The sequence below is a fragment of the Aquarana catesbeiana genome, linkage group LG10, assembly GCF_042186555.1.
Source record: "Aquarana catesbeiana isolate 2022-GZ linkage group LG10, ASM4218655v1, whole genome shotgun sequence".
In the NCBI taxonomy this organism is placed as follows: Eukaryota; Metazoa; Chordata; class Amphibia; order Anura; family Ranidae; genus Aquarana; species Aquarana catesbeiana.
In genome coordinates, this window is record NC_133333.1 from 109,471,298 (window position 1) to 109,492,479 (window position 21,182).

The following is a 21,182-nucleotide window of genomic DNA, read 5'->3' on the forward strand; positions in this document are numbered from 1 at the left end:
AGTAAATACATCGCTTAACATGTAATTGAAGTTGAACTCCAGGCAGATGTAAGGGATACAAATTAATGCAGCTATATTTATAAAATATTACATTTATTGTTATACAAATAGTTAAAATTTCATATTTCAATAGTTCATAATGTGTCAAGATTGGGTGAGGGAGGGGCAGCACTGGAGAGCTGAGCTGCGTGCAAATATAGAAGGGGAGTAGAGTGACTGGAGAGATGATCTGTTTAGTCCACTGCTGCTCCTTTCCTGCCCAGTCAGTAGACTGGGGGGGGGATGGAGCATGGCATCACTGTAACAGGGAAAGTGGTGTCATCCCCCGGTCTTTGCTATGTGCCAGGGCTGCTTAAATCTCAGGATTGAATGAACAGAAATCCAAATCATTAGGTATGTTTGCCCTGAGTTCAGTTTTAAGGCAGTAAAAAAAACAGATGCAAACTTTTATTATATTGCAGCTTACCAATTCTTAGATGTGATGGCTGTATTCATTTATTACAGGTACTTCCACAGTGCCGTCAATTTACGCAGCACTTTTACATTCACATCAGTTCCTGCCGTCTGATAGCTTACAATCTAAGGTCCCTAACTCGCATTCATGCAAATACATACTAGAGCTAATGTAGACAGAAACCAGTTAACCTGCCAGCATGTCTTTGGAGTGTGGGAGGAAACCGGAGGACCCAGAGGAAACCGGCATAGGGAGAAAACGCAAACTCCAGGCAGGTAGTGTCGTGATTGGGATTCAAACTGATGACCCCAGTGCTGCTAGGCAGAAGTGCTAACCACTTAGCCACTGTGCTACCCATATTAGTTTTTCTTTTTTTTAAGGCTTTCTTTACTTTATTTTCACCTGGTGAAAATACAGGAACTTTATTTTAAAACTAAAACGTACAAGTCTTCTGACGAGGAGACTATCATGGCTGTTTAGAGGGACGTTCTACTTTACTGTCAGGTATGTGTAGTCTGCCTTTGTAAAAGACAAGTGTCACATCCTGCTGAAAGAAGGGCACTGTGGTAGTGTAAGTACTTCTCCTTTTTTGAAAAACCATGAGGAATAAGTTGAACTTCTTCTGTTTCAAGAAGTTATTAAAGGTTTTCATCACTCAATATGCTTCCCATGTTCTCACACAATAGAATAAAAAATGCCATGCAACATGGTACATGACATGTAAAAAATGCAGGCCAACGTGTCCTTCTACATATGTACTCTCTACTGCACACAATGTATAGCAAATACCCTTAGAAATCCTGTAAGAGTTGAATATTTGCATTATGGTAACATCATTGCTCTGCCTTACATTAAGTATTAATATTTCTTTATCCGCAGACTTTGGATTTGGCAACTTTTACAAGACTGGAGAGCCTCTAGCCACGTGGTGTGGAAGTCCACCATATGCAGCTCCAGAAGTGTTTGAGGGGCAGCAGTACGAGGGGCCACAGCTGGATATATGGGTAAGGAATTTGGTAGATTTTGGGGTGTTAAATTATGAAAATGTGCCTTTATCTATCTTCCAAAAATCTTTGATTGAAAGAAAACACCTGCACATGCTGGTGCTACTCATTTTTTATTTTGATAGCGCTATAATATTCTTCAAGTTAAAATAGACCAAGCTAATTATGTATGCGATTGAAAGTCACTTACAGCTGGGATGTGTCATGTGCAGCCGTTTGTGATCCAGGTCTTGTATCACCCGAGGCAGGACTTATTTATCACCCCCCTTCCCAGTAAGCTGAATAAGTAATTAATGGAGGGAGACAGTAAATAAAAGGAGCTTGATTTACTAAAGACTGCTCACTTGACAAAGTGTATTTTCACATTGCTAATAGAAGACTTTACTGTGCTACACATTGCAAATCAAGTGAAGCTGTACAATACACTCATCCAATCATGTACAAGGGAAAATCCTTTTTTTTTAATTATTATTATTATTATTATTATTTTACAGGCTTTATATAGAGCCAACAGTTTGCGCAGCGCTTTACAACATGAGGGCAGACAGTACAATTACAATACAAATCAATACAGGAGGGATCAGAGGGCCCTGCTCGTTAGAGCTTACAATCTCTAGAAGGGAGGGTCAAGTGGAAACAAAAGGTTTTATTTCACATACATGCACATGCTTTGATTTTATTATCCAGTTAATGTGTGATTCAATCAGTATTTAGTTGTAAAGCCATAACTTCCCTTGCAACTGATTCAGACTTGTTTTGGATCAGATTTTGGTAAAACTGAGTCGATCGTTCAGAATTCTTGATCATTTGGCATCAATCAGCAACACTGGTCATGAATTTGATTGTGTTTTTCAATTGATCAGATCATGAGTTTATGGTGGAAACAGAGATGTGATCAATAACTTATGATCATACTGTATCTTCCAATTATTGATTGGAACCCACTCCTACGTGTGTGGCATATTTATGTGTGGTCTATTATAGATCGATTTATTCCTATCAGAAAACAAATTCAATCATTTGTCGAAGCGCGTATGGCCACCATAACAATGAATGTCTTTTATTTGCTTGTTTTTGGTTTATTTTGCTAGAAATCATGTGAGCAGAAACGTTGCTGTGCCATCCGTTTGTGCACAAGTAGACTTTGTTCAGGTGAGGGTAGGTCTATGTTTTTAATGCGTCAGAATGGAAATACAGTAGGCGGTAAAAGCACTTTAATGCACTTTATTTTGATTTTTTTTAAAAAAGAAATGAAGTAAGCAGGGCTGACACCACAAGCTTTGGAATGCCAAAAATACTGCATTGTCACGTCAAAGAGAAAAGTATGAGCTCATTGTGTTTTTGGCACATACATAGTTGTTTTTCTATACTTGCAGCATGTATAAAGGGATAAAACTTGGGGAGATCTGCATGTATTGCAAAGATGCATAAAAAAATATATATATATAATGTATATATGTGTGTGTGTGTGTGTGTGTGTGTGTGTGTGTGTGTATGTATGTATGTATATGTATGTGTATTTTTAATTTGACTTGAATTACGCTTTAATCGCCTCTACTCTTAATCAGCCCCTACGCTTCTTTTTATGGTAAAAGGCTGCAATATATATAAGCCTGACAGAGATAAATCTGCCTGACACAGAAATAATAAATCAGACGGCAATCATAAAGCAATCCCATGCCAGAAAATAATCATAGTTCTACTTTTCTGTTTTGCAATTTAATGACTCCAGCTCTATTAGGCAGCAGTTCCCATGTTAAATGTAAAATACACTTCATATAATATTTGTATTGCATATGTTAAGTACATTTAAACAGATTTTAACTTTTATATGTGACTTAAAAAAAAAAAAGTGTGTGACATCCAAGTCAACATGGGCATGTGCATATCTCATTGCCAAGATACAGTGTCTCCTCGAGATTCAATAGAAGTATTTTCCCCCCCCCCGGCACAATTTCTGCTCCTTTTGTTTCAGAAATGTCTCTTTGATAGTCTGATTTACTTTAATCCCTTTCTCACTTATTTATTCATGTTTCATAGCAAATTACGTGAGTTTGTATTAATTTTGAAAAAATACAAAGGGAGGTGGTTTAAAAGGAGAGCTCCACTAAGTGCTGGCTGCGTCCAAACTAACCAAATAACCTCAATTTAATTTCAGCAAAACAGTAAAACTTTCCATGAAATTACATACTGAAGTGGTAAGTAAATTAGGGTGACAGGCAGCAGGACTCCAGGGTTTTTGGGGAGACTGGTGTGGGCCCCCCATAACCCGATGGGCCTTGGGCCAATGCCCTATCTTTATAAATAAGCCCATTAACACAACATTCATGGTGCTAGGTGTGCCATCCAGCCCCACTGTAGGCAATCTGTTAAACGTTGAGAGACTGACAGCTACTGCATCTGGATGGTGCGCCTAGCTGTACCCACATTTAGGGCAGTATGCGCCCAGGGCCGAATGCCAGGAATGCAGACTTCTTTTGTTCTGGGCATTCAACTCTGGGCACATACTGTGTTCATACCGCTAGTACAATCACTTTAAATGAAATCACAGTGGTGCAGAAGCTGCTTTTTTGTTTCTAGCTAACAAAGATAACTGCAGACTTTTTTCTAGTCTAGGACTTGACCTTTATACAATAGTTGTATTGGCATACAGGATCATTTTACTTCGTACTTGCGGAATGATAAATAACTTATGTCTTCAATTTTCTTTCTTTCTTTTTTTTGCAGAGTATGGGTGTTGTACTCTATGTCCTGGTATGTGGTGCATTACCATTTGACGGTCCTACACTCCCCATCCTGAGACAAAGGGTTCTGGAAGGGAGATTTCGAATACCATATTTCATGTCTGAAGGTAGAGTTTGCTTTTCACGATATTACAAGATGTAATTACTGATCATAAAAATATGATATTTATTGAATGAATTGGACTTCAATTCTTAAAGAATGAGTTCACCATTGGGAACACATTTAACCTGTTTTTGTGGTGGAACATGTAACCAGTTCTCCGAAATCCCTGTTTTAATTGTGACAGCGGGCCAGGGATCTTCTCCTCGCACCCACTGTCACAATTTGAAAAGAACATGGTGGTGAGGGGCTCTGCCCATATGTCACGTGTCATTCATTTACAGAGTTCTATGAAGGAATTAACTACAGGTACCAACAGCCTTTGCAGTAGACGGCTTGTAGTTCTCTATGATCTACCAGGACACTGATGAGTGCTCTAGGTAGTTGATTGAGGCTTCCTGTCATTTAGTTACTGCCTGCCTGTACGTGGTACGGGCAGACAGATGCAGAAGCCTGAGATTGCACCCGCATTCTGCTAATCTTGGGTGCAATGCTTTACAGTTTTTTTTAAAGAAAAAACAAATGCATGGAGTAGTAAAGCAGGGCAATTTAAGTATTGTATGGAAATGATTGTCACCTCTGTCACATTCTGCTAATCCATGTCTTGAAAGGATCTAAAGATGTCCAGGATATCAGAATTAATCTAAATAAGTGTCAGATCTCCAAAAAATGTTTGTGGACCTGAAATATTGTGAAAGGTTGTGGTGCAAAATGGTTCATCGCAGGATCGCTTGGATTGTAATTCACTGGATTGTGTTCATCACACGTGTGTGTATATATATATATCTATATATATATCTATAGATATATCTATATATATATATATAGATATATATATATATATCTATATATATATAGATATATATATCTATATATATAGATATATATATCTATATATATATAGATATATATATATAGATATATATATATATATCTATATATATATAGATATATATACACATATATATATCTATATATATAGATATATCTATATATATAGATATATCTATATATATATCTATCTCTCTCTCTAATATATATAGCATAGTATAATACTCTGTGCCCCCGTACAATATGCCCGAACCTGTTTAATATAGAGCGCTGGCACTTTTCTGTATATGAATTTGTATGAATGCGTATATGCATTTTGGGAGTTTAGGTAATCAAATTTAATAAGAAATAATTTTAGATATTTTAAGGGTTGGTAGCTGTTTATAGAGCTTCGCTGCGATACAGTATATATTTTTTACAGGCAATATGCCTGTCACTGCAAAGAATGTGAAATTTTTGTAGTATATGGGTTTGTTGGGAAAAAAAAAATGGCAAGCACAAATGCTTCTCTTCAACTTTGCCATGATCTATAAAGAGGCTTAGCAATACGAGTTTTTCTTTTTTTGTTCATATACACATTGGTACTACTAGGAGATGGTTCTCTAAGAACTGAGAGCATTCTCTGATGTGGATATGCCTCGGTATAGCCTACATTGCCTGAGTCACCTGAAATGTGAGGTTGCATACACGTGTCTCGATATCTAGCAGTGCATCAGCAATGTATGTCTAGCCCATTTTAATTAGAAGGCATACAAGATTTTCACATGCTCCATGAAAATAAGGTGGGTGCCAATAGCTAAGACATGGGATGAGCAAAGGCATGAGTTGAGCAATATTAAGGGTGGAAGTGTTGTCAGGTGAACACGTGTTTGTTGTTTTTAATTACTGCAAATTAATGTGACACTGTCTTCACTAGGTGCCTTAGAGGTAGCAGGATTTCACACTGTACAGCATGTGTACAGAATATTTCTTTATATAGTATTTAAAGCAGATGCCAGTTATGTCAGACATCTCCTACAGCTTCTGTGAAGGCCCTTCTGGGCAGATTATCTAATGTGGGATTGTATTGTAATCTATTTCATTTAGGATGGAAGGAAGGATGTCAGGGCTGAAAGGGATTTATTGAACCAATGTGGTAATTACTGGAAAAGAAGATCTATAGTAACAGCACACACGTTCATACTATAACATCAGCATTGTAATAACAATACAAACAATAGGTATTTTTGACAATCCAATATAAGCTTAGTTGAAAAATCTAGTTTTATGTTGAGTTCTCTGTCTGCTGGCCATCTCTTTCCACAACTTCCTAGATTTCCTTACATGCTTTGCAGCTTCTTCTCTGCTCTTTACATTTAATTTCCAAGAGCTACACATCCCATGGTACCTTGCTGCATGCGAGTAGTGATTCCTGTACTGACTTCACATCCTGAAACACCTCTGAGGACCTCTGTAGTTCAGAAGGCAGTCCACCTGCCAGTTTTTCAGGAAAGCCTAATTGGGCTGTCCATTCACCACTATAAACTAGCAGGTGTAAATGGCCTACCTCCGGTCCTATCTGATCAACTAAAAAAAAGATGGAAAGGGATTGGTCATCCTTCATCTAGGAGGATCGGATAGGAAAGCAGTCAGGTGTAAATGAACAGAGGAGTCCATTTACTCCTGGCCGCCCATAAAGCAGAGTGGGCTCTGTTCTTGCCCTCTCTGCATAAGTTGAGTAAACATAGACTTGTCACCCGCCTGCTATGCTCTGATCAGCAGGGAATCAGCGGACATATCCCTTGTTGATCTTAATGGAATCCACCCTGTTTGAAAGGAGCCTTAGAGGAAGTAAGCATCTGGGGATCTTCACAAACTTCAACTCAAAAATAAAAAATAGAATGTGGTGAATTATTTTTGGAGAATATGCCTATTGTTTAGTATCACTTTAACTACTTGCCGCAAAATCACGTACCTGTACGCCATTCTGCTTTAAGTGGTTGTACCGGGGTGAAGCCTGCAGCTGCAAGCATCATCCAGCAACAGCATGACATCACTTCCGGTTTACTGGAGCCTTAAAGATGCCAGATAAAAAAAAATGTCAATATTTAAAACAGCCACACTTGGCGGTTTGAATTCTTTTAGGTGCTAATACCCTGACACGTGACTATTGCTGTAACAAAAGATGTTTACATTCCTTGTTTTGTGACAGCAATAATGTAAAGGTAAAATAAAGAAAACATTTTTTTTTTCAAGGCGCCCCATCTCTCCGTGCTCGCGCGCAGAAGTGAACGCATAGGTAAATCACACCCGCAAATGTAAACAGTGTTCAAACCACACATGTGAGGTATCGCCACGATCGTTGGAGAGAGAGCAAGAATACTAGCACTAGACCCCCTCTGAAATTCTAACCTGGTAACCGTTAAAAAAAAAATTAAAAAATGGAAGTCTTCTATGGAGATTTTTAAGTTATTGTCGCCATTCCAAGTATGTGCAATTATAAAGCATAACACGTTGGGTATCTATTTACTTGGCGTAACCTCATCTTTCACATTATACAAACAAAATGGACTAATTTTACAGTTTTTTTTTTTTTAAATTTATGAATGTGTATTGCGTTCGAAAGACCACTGCGCAAATACGGTGTGACATCAAATATTGCAATGACCGGCCATTTTATTCTCTAGGGTCTTTGCTAAGACTCTTTTAGACCTTGTAACACTAAAGAGTCACATGACACAGGGGAGGGAAAATGGCTAATTTGGCCCAATTTGGACATTTTCACTTAGGGGTGTACTCACTTTTGTTTCCAGCGGTTTAGACATTAATGGCTGTGTGTTGAGTTACTTTGAAGGGACAGCAAATTTACACTGTTATACAAGCTGTACACACACTACTTTACATTGTAGCAAAGTGTCATTTCTTCAGTGTTGTCACATGAAAAAATATTTACAGAAATATGAGGGGTGTACTCACTTTTGTGAGATACTGTGTGTGTGTGTGTATGTGTGTATGTATATATATACATATATACACATGTTTGGGGGTTCTAAAGAATTTTCTAACAAAAAAAATATTGTATTTAACCTGCAAGCAATAAGTGTCACAAAAAGGCTTAGTCTTCAAGTGGTTAATGTAGTATTTTATATATTTTTGTAATATTTATGATTTGGATCGCTGTAATAAAATCACTCATTATGGACCATTTTAAAATATGTCTTTCCTTCCTTTTTTCTATTAGTCATAATTTTAAAACAAAATTAGAACTTGTAATATGATGCCATGATTCAGTTAAGGCATTTTTGAGGTACTTTGCTTGTCATTTCTTTATGAAGAGTTTTTATTACAGCTCAGTGTAGCGCAATGTATGTCTATGTCCCAGTGTGGCCCTAGGGGGCAATTATAACATGACAGAAGTTCTAACTCTCCTCACTCTGTTCAATGTGTGATATGGTCCTCGGGATAATGCTTCTATTGTATTAGTCCAGTGTCATTTTTTTTTTTTTCATTTTTTTGGTGCCTTTTTTTTTTTTCTCCTAAATTTTTGTTGCAGCACATGAACAAACGCATGAATGCAAATGAAAAGATGATGTGTTTTGTGTTATGACTGCTTACGTCCATAGAGTATGAATGAAATGTGCTTGGATAATGGAATAATCTGCCATTCCCTGACTGTTTGCTGCTGTAGGTCAGGACTTGTGCAGTCTTTCTACACAAACCAGCCAGATTGCCCCCAGTTGTTTTTGCTCGTGACAAAGAGAAAGAAAAACAATGACATTGGCTTTTGCTAGAGACAAGCTCCTCTGTGGATTTGCCAGCTCTGACCTGCATTCTGTTTTGCAATGAAAAATAAATAAATTACAGTGATTTGCAAATTTTCCACCATGAGCTTGTAGGACCTTTTTTTAAAGGGCTACAACTGTCCCTCGGTTGTAGCCCTTTAAAAAAAAAAAAAAAAAAGGTCCTACAAGATCATAGTGGAAAATTTGCAAAATTTTAACCTGAAAGTGATTATCACTCTCCACAAAGTTACTCCATAAAATTCAAACCTACATACAACAAAATGCAGGCCACGGTGTGCTACAGCAGGGGAAAAAATTTGCTACAGCAGGGGAAAAAATTCTTTACTGATCCCCCAAGAGGCAATCAGATTTTCCCTGGATAAACTTTACCTATAAATGTTAGTACCCAGTTATATTTTTTTTTATGTACATTTAGGAAAGAATCCAGGCCTTTTTTAAAGCAATCTACTGAGCTGGCCAGAACCACCTCTGGAGGAAAGCCTTACACATTTTCACAGCTCTTACTGTGAAGAAGCCTTTCCGTATTTGGAGATTAAAGCCCCATACACACTATCAGATTTTCTGCTGATTTTTTCCTTCAGATTTACCAAAACCATATAATATGAGGTCAAACCTTAGGAGTTTCAATTTGTATGCAATCAGGCAGGCCCTTGCACTACATGGTTTTGGTAAATCTGAAGACAAAAATCAGCAGAAAAACTGATATTGTGTATGGGGATTTAATCTCTTTTCCTCCAGGTGTAAAGAGTGCCCCCTTGTCCTCTGCGATGACCTTAAAGGGAATAACTCAACACCAAGTTCACTATATGGACCACTTATGTATTTGTACATGTTGATCATATCTCCCCTTAACCTCTTCTCAAGAGAGAATAAATTCAGTTCCTCTAATCTTTCCTCGTAGCTGAGCTCCTCCATACCTCTCTTTCCAGTTCTCCAATATCCTTTTTGAGAACTGGTGCCCAAAACTGAACTGAAATGCTCAAATTAAAGTCCTCCAGCGTGCAGAAAGTGTTTCCAAATGTCAAAAAAGGGCACCTAAAAATCTAACTTTTTTACAGTTTTATTAACGAACAACCTAATCTACAGTTTATTTCAGCCGCATATATAATTCTCGTCTCATGCGGTTTCCAGATCCATGTTTGAAATTCTGATCGAACTTCACGCCTGTGAATTGCTGTAGTTGTCAGTAGAATAAGCTGTGTTTTTGACCTTGCTGTAGAATTACCCCTGAGATTTCCAGCTTATAGCATCATGACAGAAATGCTTCTGGGTCATCATCGTCCTTATCCATCCACCCTCCTGTCTTTGCTGATGTTTACAAGCAAAGAGAGACGGGATTAATAACGGAAACAAAGCCATAATCTTTCTCCAGATTCTTTGTGGTGGAAACACAGACCCCAGGCTACGTGTGTGACGTATGAAGATTCATTAAAGCATGATCCCCCGAGGCTCCTCTGATATATTTAACCCTTTTCTACATGTTACGACACGATAATTCATTGACAGCTGAATGTTTATTTTTGTGTTGCACAAATAATCTCACTGGGCTCAGATCTGTTCAAGTAATGGGGCTGTGGATGTAACAGCCAATTTTATAAAGTTGTCGTAATAATTACGCTAAGCTGTGATTCTTCCTTCAGTTTACTTTTTTCTCTTTTTTTTATTAGGAGGCATTAAACTTCTTAACAAGCTTCAAAATAAAAAATAAAAATATATAAATAAGGAAGCATCTGCCATTAGCAATAATAAGGACTTTTCATAAGATTAAATGGAAAAGGAATATATTCTGATTTTTTTTTTTAAGCTAATTTATGTGCACAAGGAGTCTGGACTTTGCGAAATGTAAATTTTTTCCAGTTTAAATCAAGCAAACCTCTGATCTACGTGCTTCCTTCCACATACTTTTCTCTTTTGCACTGCTTGGGACCATTCTTTCAAGCCAGTTTAATTATTTAGCTTTTTATGATTTGTGGAAACTCCTACACTAAAATACTGCAGCCTTAAAGTTTGTGTAAACCCAATCATTAAATCTCATATAAGCTCATACAAATAGCAATTATGTTGCAAGCTCATATAATGGCAATTATGGTAACGTAATTTCAAAAGTAATATTCAAAATGTTTAAATCTGCAGGTCTCATTAAAATAATGCTTGAAGATCCTGCCATGTGGATCTTTGTTCAGGCACTTGCTTTTAGAGGATGAGAACACTGAATGCCAATTGCACTCCTGCATTTTCACAGCGAAGTTGATTTACTAAAACTGGAGATTGAAAAATGTGGTGGAGCTCTGCATAGAAAGCAATCGGATTCCAGGCTTTAGTCTGGATTCACACTGGTACGACACGACAGTCGTACCACTTTGGATCCGACTTTGCCCTGCGACTTGAAGTCAGACATGTGTCCGACTTCAATGAACAGGGATCCGACTTTGATCCCCGACAATAACAGGCAATGTGTCTGGTATGAATCTTTAGGGGGAACTCCATGCACAATGATAAAAAAAAACGGCACATGTTCCCCCTCGGGGAGCATACCAGGCCCTTCGGTCTGGTATGGATTTTCAGGGGAACCCCCACGCCGAAAAATCAGCATTCGGGTCCCCCCCATAATCTATACCAGACCCTTATCCAAGCACACAGCCTGGCAGGTCAGGAAACAGGGTGGGGACAAGCGAGCGCCCCCCCCGAACCGTTCCAGGCTACATGCCCTCAACATGGGGCGGTGGGTGCTTTGGGGCAGGGGGGGCCCTGCACCCCCCACCGCAAAGCACCTTGTCCCTATGTTGATGGGGACAAGGGTCGCTTCCTGACAACCCTGGCTGTTGGATGTCAGGGTCTGCGGGTGGCTTACCAGAATCTGGAAGCCGGCCCCCAGATTCTGGCCCCCTCACCCTATGTGAATGAGTATGAGGTATATTGTACCCCTACCCATTCACCTGAAAAAAAAGTGTCAAAAATAAAACACCGCACACGGTGTTAAAGTAATTTATTAAGGCAGCTCTAACGTCTCTTCTCCCCTCTCCGGTTCTTCTCCGCTGATGTCTTGTAGTCTTCTCCGGTTCTTCTCCCTCTGTCCGCTGTCATCTGCCGGGTCTTCTCAGCTGTCTTCTTGCTCTTTTGCTGGGTCTTTTCCGCTGTCCTCTGCCTCTGTTCTTCTTCCGATGTTGACTCAACGCTCTCTCTCCTGCTCTAATGCTGGGTGCGCGGTGTGCCACTACTTATATAGGAATGGGGCGGGGTCACCGGAGGCCCGTCCCTTATGTCACCGCCCCATCATGCCCCGGGCGGTGATGTCATAAGGGGTGGGGCCTCCGGATGCCATCACCCAGTGACCCCACCCCATGCCAATATAAGTAGGGGCACACCGCGCACCCAGCATTAGAGCGGGAGAGCGCATCTAGTCGGCATCGGAAGAAGAACAGAGGGAGAAGACCGCAGAGAAGACCGGGCAAAAGAGCGAGAAGATAGCGGAGAAGACCCAGCAGAGACAGAAGACAGAGGGAGAAGAACCGGAGAGGGCTAGAAGACCCGAAGATGGAAGAAGAACCGGCAGAGGCAGAAGACCTCAGCGGAGGAGGCAGAAGAGCCGGAGAAGGGAGAAGAGACGCCGGAGCTGCCTTAATAAATTACTATAAAAACATGTGTAATGTGTCTTATTTTTTACACTTTTTTTAGGTGAATGGGTAGGGGTACAATGTACCCCATACTCATTCACATAGGTTGGGGGGCCGGGATATGGGGGCCCCCTTGTTAAAGGGGGCTTCCAGATTCCGATAAGCACCCCGCCCGCAGACCCGACAACCAACGTCCAGGGTTGTCGGGAAGAGGCCCTTGTCCCCATCAACATGGGGGCAAGGTGCTTTGGGGTGGGGGGGCGCAGAGCCCCCCTGCCCCAAACCACCCACCCCCCCATGTTGAGGGCATGCGGCCTGGTACGGTTTGGGGGGGGCGCTCGCTTGTCCCCACCCCCTTCCCTGACCTGCCAGGCTATGTGCTCGGCTAAAGGTCTGGTATGGATCTTGGGGGGGACCACGCACCGTTTTTTCGGCGTGGGGGTTCCCCTTAAAATCCATACCAGACCGAAGGCCCTGGTATGCACTTGGAGGGGGAACCCATGCCGTTTTTTTTTTTAATTTGGCGTGGAGTTCCCCTTCAAGATCCGCAGAGCACAAGTCACATGCCAAAGTCGGATCAGTTAAGACGGCGATCCGACTTTGATCCAACTTCAGTGATATTCAATGGGCTGAAGTAGAATCAAAGTCAGACCGAAGTAGTGCAAGGAGCATTTTCAAAGTCTGACCGACTTGTGTCGGACCAGTTAAGACGGCTCCCATAGGGAAAGATTGATTTTCACATGTCATGCAACATGAGCTCCCAATGTCGGAGCATTTGTCGTACCAGTGTGAACCCAGCCTTATTGTCAAAGCTTAATTGAACAAGCTGATGTTAGAAGCTAATTGGCTACCATGCACAGCTGCACCAAATTTTGCGGCGTACAGTTTTTTGTAAATCGATCCCTATGTGACAAGTAACTTTACTTCCCCATATTCTCTAAAACAAAAAATGTATAAATTGATATGATAATGGGATGAAAATATTTGGTGCTATTCCATTCCTTGTGGTTGATACTTTTTAATGTATCTTACTAAACCAAACAATCCAAGAACACTTACAATATTTTTTTTTTCTTTCAATTTTATCTAGAATGTGAGCACTTAATTAGGAGGATGCTGGTACTAGAGCCTTCAAAACGTCTGACCATTGCTCAGATCAAAGAGCACAAGTGGATGATGACTGAGGTCCCAGTGCACCGGCCTGTCCTCTATGCACAGAGTCATGAAAAGGAGGCTTCCATTGGAGAACACAATGAACAGGTCCTGAGACTCATGCATAGCTTGGGGATTGACCAACAAAAGACAATAGAGGTGAGACAAAGCAAAAACGGATGGGAGGAGAATACCATAACTAACATTGTATAATAATAATTTCAATTTTAGGTTGAGGCTGATAAGTTGAATCACCCACTAGTTTATTCTGCTCAAGCATTCCAGAAAGATCTCTGCACATAAATGTAAATTACTTGGTCTATCCACCTGATGGTGAATCTTACAAGCTTGTCAAATGTATTATTATTTATTATAATTATATTACTTGTATTGTTGAATTTATTTCAAATTCTAAACCATGCAACATAAGAACTGAAATTCCATGAGAATGCATTGAAAAAGGCTGCTGGATATCTGTGAACTAGGTGATGCGTCAACCTACTTGCATCTAGCAAATAGTATAGTATTCATTTTTGGTAGTTGTTTTGATGCTTTAGATAAAGTACCTGAAGATTTGTTTATTGGCAAAAAAAAAATGCTCAAGTAAATCCATATTCATATAGGGCTTTTAAGATAAGTTTGTAGTGGAAACAAAATAATCATGGAGAAACATCTTCTAAAGGGATATTCTAGAGTAACGGCCTCATTTAAATTTAGTTACACAGCTTTCCATTAAAATAGGACTCTATAAACATTGTTAGAGAGTTGTGGAACTGGAATTTACAATGGCAGTAAAGAGGGTTTTACATCTGGGTCATATTTTTTAAGTTGTATAGAATGCCTAAATAGTAAATTTGTTGCGCTATCAAATCATTTGATACAACATTACTGTATTGAGTTTATTCATTGACCATCAATATAAGCTATGATCTTTATTTGACTTCATCACGTCTTTTACCTGTTCTTCATTTATACTTTTCTCAGTTCTGCTAGGCATTTAGTCAGAAATTTGCTTGGGAGATTCATGTAGAATGTGTACATTAAGTTTAGAAATGATCTGTGTATGATGGATCCCAATAGTATTCGACTTGAGATAGATCAGATGACCTGAAGATTGGGTTTTTTTGGTCTCTTTAATGCCTGTCTAGTGAAGGATGCAGTATGAAATCAGCCATTACCACTATTTAACGAAAACTGCCTTCAACTAAGCTCATAATTGGTATGAGTTGGTTCTTCCAATTTATTGACAACACGTCTAGTGGTCTTAGTACCCTTAAAGTGGTTGTAAACCCTTAGATATACCCAGTGAAGGGAGAACACAAATCCTCCTACATAAGTTGTATTTGAACATATGTAGAGAAGAAAAGACTGCAGATAGACAAAGTGCTGAATTTATATGCTTGTCTGAGACATTAAAAAAAGGGGGGGGGGGCAGAGAGCTGCAGTTACACTCTACAGAGCTCAGTGAGGAGAGCTCTGAGAGCTGATTGGAGGGAAGAGACACACCCCCCTCCACACTGCACACAGGAACAGAGCTGAAACTGTTAATTTGCTGGAGGTTTCTGTTCTAATTTAGACAAGTATACACTACGGAAGGATATGCTTTGTTCATATTTAATGTCTGAGGTTTACAACCACTTTATCATATCCAAACCAAACCAAAAAATCCAGCCAAACTTCCAGAATCAGTCATTTTATGGTAAACTCTTCCTCCTGGTCTTCTCTGTACAAAATGTTTTTGGCCAGGCTAATTCATTATCAGCCAGAACTTCCAGTGAACCCAATTCATGCTTTACACCCTGGTAACTTTAATCCACAGTGCTTTCAGAGGTAAATGCTGCACTGGGGCCTGAGATCTAAGACCTTCTCCAGGGAACTTGAGTGAATGCATGCCCTTGATGTGCACTGACATGAGTTTTAGGCATGTTGCATTATTTTAAAGGCTCAATTTAAACTGACTTAAATAGAAAATTAATGGTCTGTGTACACAAAGCAGATATCAGATTGATTTTTCTACTGACCTTCAGTGGAATAGGTTGGTGTGAACAAATTCCATTGATGACAATTATTTCATATCTATGCATTTTATTTAAAAAGTGCATGACAATGCACCTAGTATGAACGAACCCTCAAGGAAATGATTGTAAATTGTTCTACAAGTGACTCATGTGGTTAAGATACCGTACTTATGATCTGGGTGGAGTTCAACATTCTCATTATTAATACTGGTCTAACAATCGCCTGATCTTCACATTCCTCTACTGTCCTTCCGATCTGCTCCATACCTAGCATTATTACATGTGATCACTCATTAGTCCACTGGCTTTCAATACATTCCTTTCAACACTTATTTTCACAATAAATAGCACAGCAAAGGCCTCCTAAAACAGAAGGATATCGCATGTCCCATTCCAGTATGCTGTATCTTTGTGACACACCAGCATTTCTGCATATTCAGTTAGCCATAGGGATGTAGAGGAATGATGTGTACAACTCCACCCACTATCCTGAAAAAGGAAAAATCCTATTAATTTTGATATATATAGTGAAATGAGACACGTGAATACCTATGCTAAAGCCTCATACACACGCTTAGATTTTCAGATGACCGCATGCCCATTTTTTGTGGCATGCTAGTCTTGTGTCGAAAGTGAAGAGGTTACTTACAATACGAAAATTTTCCTATGACAGAATACAAAGTCAGAAGTGACGTAATGTGTTGAATAGTTTTGTATGTTTCTGAGCATGCGTAGTCTTGCTCTTACGATTTTTTTTTTTTTTTGTACAAAAACCATACTAATAAAACGAAAATCGGATGTTGAGTTCACATCCGACAAAAATTTTATAGTCCACACATCCAGCATTTGTCTGACCAAAAAGCGAAATCGGCTGTCAAAAGCACCGTACTAACGATCTGAAAATCAGCAGGAGGCTCGTCTTACGAATTTTTCCATCCGATTTTTGTCTCGCGTGTACGGGCCTTAAAAATGCTTTATTGTGCTATACACTGGTTCAGTAGAGGGCTTTTTGGCTCCTTGAACCCTGCCAGTTCAAATCTCGGCCAGCTCAGCAGGGAACAGCTGAGATTTGAATTATCTATGGGCAGGCTGGTTGTACCCAAGTCGATCCATCAATCGACGTGGGTTCAACCAGAATGTCAGATTTTGCATGCGATTATTGCCAATGGCTGTAGCCGCTAGCAAATACCACTGCGTTCTCCCGGCAGGGACAGCTCCCTGTGCCCCCCTCAATAGATCAGCAGGAGGGATTCCCGTGGTTACAGGAAAGAAAGCCGCACCATCTAAGCCGTCTTTGGTCCCTTCTTACAATATTCTTCCAGGTTATACTTTCACTAAAAAATGTTAAATATAATTGATAACAATGCACAAAACTTTGTTTTGAACCTTTTTCTAAATGATATGAAATTGCTCTATTGCTACTGATTTCATAGATTGTTTTCTGGTAATATTTGTTTGATTTATCCCTAGCCAACCAGTATATATAAAAGTGGATCACATCTCTTTGCGGAGTGTGTTTGGTCTTTTGAGGAAGCTCAGCCCAATCACAGTGTTACTATACAAGAGTGGTTTAAGTCAGACAGTGAATTTTTAAGAACCCCTTTATTATGAGAAAGTACATGAGATATTTTTCTTGCTAGTAAAGCTCTTTTAACATGATTTTTTGTGTTCATTCACAGTCCTTACAGAACCGCAGTTACAATCACTTTGCTGCTATCTATTACCTACTAGTGGAGAGGTTAAAATCTCACCGAAGCAGCTTTCCAGTAGAGGCTAGGATTGATGCTCGCCAGCGACGACCAAGCACGGTTGCTGAGCAGACAGTCGCCAAGGTAAAAAAATATTCTTAAATCTTTCTTTAACCCAGTCCAAACTGTTGCACTAAAAACTTTTTTGTAAACACCTTGTACTTAACACAATGAAAATAATGTGATAATTGTGAAAGTGAGTCCATGCATAGGGAAATAATTAAACCGCAACAGCTTTGCATAATGCAGATTTTTTTTTTCTGTAATAAAAAGCAGCATAGGCAGTACAAATGTCTAATGAAAACCTTTCTGACTCCTTTACAGTACTCCTACTCCTGTGCCATTTATGACACCATTAAAGTGCACTCATCACACATAGTCATCCTGCCACTAGGAAAACTGGGATAACTGTGCAAGAAAACATAAGACTGCTAGAATTATTAAAAATGAAAGAAAGCCCATAGAAGCTGTAAAAAATTCTGATGGTGTTGAAGTCCAAAAACAAGTTATACAAATCAAATATTTGAACAATGCCTCACCCTCCTATACTGGTGAACAAATCTAAAATGATGTAAATCCCATTACTTTCCGTCTCAATCTTTGACCATCTGGTGCTTCTTTCAGTATCACTCTGTGTTGTGCTGTTAATACAAAATTTTCCCAGATCCCATAATTATTAGACAAGTCTTTTAGGATATTCTTAGGATAATCCATAAGTAGACAACAATACAGTGAAACCACAAAGCCTAAGAGGTCAGGGAGAATTCAGAGATATGAGGAGGCACAATTGAGATGCCTAGTAAAAACAACTGTTCCATCAAAGTTGGGGTCTTGTACATACCAGCTGCTGCGCTACATAGCAGCCATTGGTGTGCAATGAGATGCGGCGGGACAACTGCATCACTGATGCGCCAACCGAGGTGCATCGCACTGTTCCTTTAAAAAAAAAAAAAATACTTTATTGAAAAGTCAGAGTAACATTTCATAAAGTTTTGTTGACCACCACAAGTGGTGGATTGCCTTGTACAGTGCTGCACTGGGAAAAAAATATTGCCTGCCTGCCTTTTTTTTCAGTGAGAGACGAGGCATTTTGCTGGAATGGCCACCCAACACAATCTCAATGAATGGACCCTTAAACAGCCAAAATACATAACACAATTTGCCTTAAAGTGAAAGTTTAGTTTTGATGAGGTAATGCCATTCAGCACATGCACAGTATCAGAATCTTGGCACTAGGTACTGGATCTCCCTGAAGACACTAGAAATGTTGCCTTCCCATTGGACCTCTATGTGGCCAGGTCTATGTCTAGTTCAGGGGAACCAGGAAGTGGATGCAAAAAAGGGAAGTCATTTTTTTTTTTAATGAGCATTAGTTGATTTTACATCACCATGCAAAGGGAAGAGGTAAGGTCCACTTTAAGTCCTGGTTCACACCAGGAAACTTGGGTTTCCCGCACTGCATTCCGGTGTGTGAATGGACCTTAAAGTGGAGTTCCACCCACCTTTACAACTCTTCAGCATCCCTCACTAAACTGTGCACTGTAAACAAATTGGATATTTTTCAAATTTTTTTTCTCAGCACCTACTGTATATCTGCTGTATTCATTTTTCACTTCCTCCTCCCTGGCCCATCGCATCATTTCCTGTTTGCAATGCCTTCAGGGAAGGGGCGGCAACTTCCTCTGACACTGCCGTTGCTATATAAACCTGGCCTGAATCCTATTACACTGCTTGTGCTGCACTGAGCATGTGCGAGATCTGCAAGGATGAGATCCAGGAAGAAATACAGTCTGGCTTCAGATGCCCACACTTAAGATGGCCACGGCCTGCTGTAAGTTTATAAAATAACAAACTACTGCTATGAACTAACAAAACAGACCTTAGTTTACAGACTAACTTTACTAGAATACATTAAGCTTGTGTATTATAGGGGTATTTTTATTTAAAAAGTATAATTTCGGCCGGAACACCACTTTAATAAAAGTGGAGTTGCCTTTAATAATATTGAATGAAAAATAGCCTGTGCAGCAATAATATACTGTATGTATCCTGTTCAACTCCTTTCCAATAAATGGCTTTCCTTTTGCCTGGAGAGTCTTTGAATTCTGGTAAAAGAAAAGCCAATAAAAGGTAGGTTTACCCAGTATCTATTGAAGTAAATGAAATAAAACCAGACTACCTGTTCTGGTTATGTAATATCGGTCTGTGTTAGGCAATGTTACTGGAACAATCTTGTACATTGTTATTAAGGGGTGGGGTATGTTGGAAACTCTTATAATTATAGCTCTGAGTGACGGATTTAGCAGATTACTTACTTCTTAACATACATGCACACAATGGAAGTGATGTGTAACTATATAGCCTGGCTACCCCATCACTAATAAACAAGACTCTGTTTTTCTAAAGCATGCATAAAGGCACACACATATGATTAAGGTGCACACGTACAGTATGTCTGTGTGGAGCTGCATGTCTCTATCCATTCTTGTCATGAATGCATGACATTTGAAAGACCCAAACTGTTAATCCCAAATTGCATTGGGAGTGATGAAGGTAAACTGGTGTGGGTAAGCTTATACTCACCTTTGCATCACCACCCTGAAAATTCTGTTTGTTTTTATTGCACTTGCCGCCACCTGACCTTACCGTTGCAAATTAGTCTCCAAACTTTGAGATCTGACCTAGATTGGGATATTGCTGGTAGACACTGGGCTCCCCTACAACATGGATCCATGGAATCTAGAAGAAGGGCGTATATACAATCCTATCAATCTGAGCCAGTAAGGATTAAAAGTTTGAAGATGAGAACAATTTTAGACCACATTAATTCATGTATCCAGACAAATTTATATGTATATGTTCCAATATATGACCGTATAACTCTTCCTCTTTTTAGAAGAACAGTCCTCATTGGCCTAGCCATTTCACATCGATTTATTAAAGCTGGCCTTCAAAAATACAAATTGGGGCTCTTTGTGTGTGCAGTGATTACAAACAATATGCAATTGCACTCTAATTGATGATTTTTAAAGCTTACTTATAACTGGCCGGCGAAGATATTGTGGGATGGACAGAGCTAAATGGAACTAGGCTGGCTGCTTTGTGCAGCTTTTCTCCTCTGTGGCTCTTTGTAAATGCTTTACATTTTATTTCATGGCTTTGCATTAAAAGACAATGCATTAAAGGCAGCATTGGGGTTGATTTTTTTTTTTCCATGGCTTTGCATTAGAAACAAAGCATTAGAGTTGATTTACTAAGGCAAACAGATGGTTCACTTTGCAAGGGAAGTTGCACTTTGTAAAGGATTTTACCCAGAGCATAGTGAATGGAGTGGAGCTCTACAGACTGCCATCATCCAATCGTGTGCTTTTTTATTTTCTTTGTATGTGATTGGATATTCTTTGCACAGTGAAACGTCACCTCATTCACTAAGCTCTGGGGCAAATTCCCTTGGAAAGTGCAACTTTCCTTGCAACGTGAACCGCCTCTCTGCCTTTAGTAAATGAACCCCATTTAATCAGCTGGGGATGGGGGCTAAAATGTAACTCTTAATCTTATCACAGCAATGCACTTATACCTAAAAGATGAGCGCTTGTCAAACCGCAAAACACACAGAGAAATACAGAAATGAGTTTTTACCTGCAAAGGATTTGCATTTCTGTCCATTCATTCTTAAAATTTAAATAGCTCTGTCAAACATGTTTCTTTGCTGCAGTTCAGTAACTCTTGCAGGTT

General features: G+C 39.5%; 1 protein-coding gene across 1 annotated transcript in view; it reads left to right on the plus strand.

Moving 5' to 3' along the window:
• Positions 1 to 21,182, plus strand: part of SIK2 (salt inducible kinase 2) — a 210,806-nt gene that overhangs the window by 160,528 nt on the left and 29,096 nt on the right. Inside the window, exons 5-8 of the mRNA XM_073602422.1 lie at positions 1,334 to 1,458; positions 4,186 to 4,309; positions 13,620 to 13,840; positions 17,379 to 17,531. Of these exons, the coding sequence (XP_073458523.1) occupies positions 1,334 to 1,458; positions 4,186 to 4,309; positions 13,620 to 13,840; positions 17,379 to 17,531 (623 nt within the window). The remainder of the gene's footprint in view (positions 1 to 1,333; positions 1,459 to 4,185; positions 4,310 to 13,619; positions 13,841 to 17,378; positions 17,532 to 21,182) is intronic.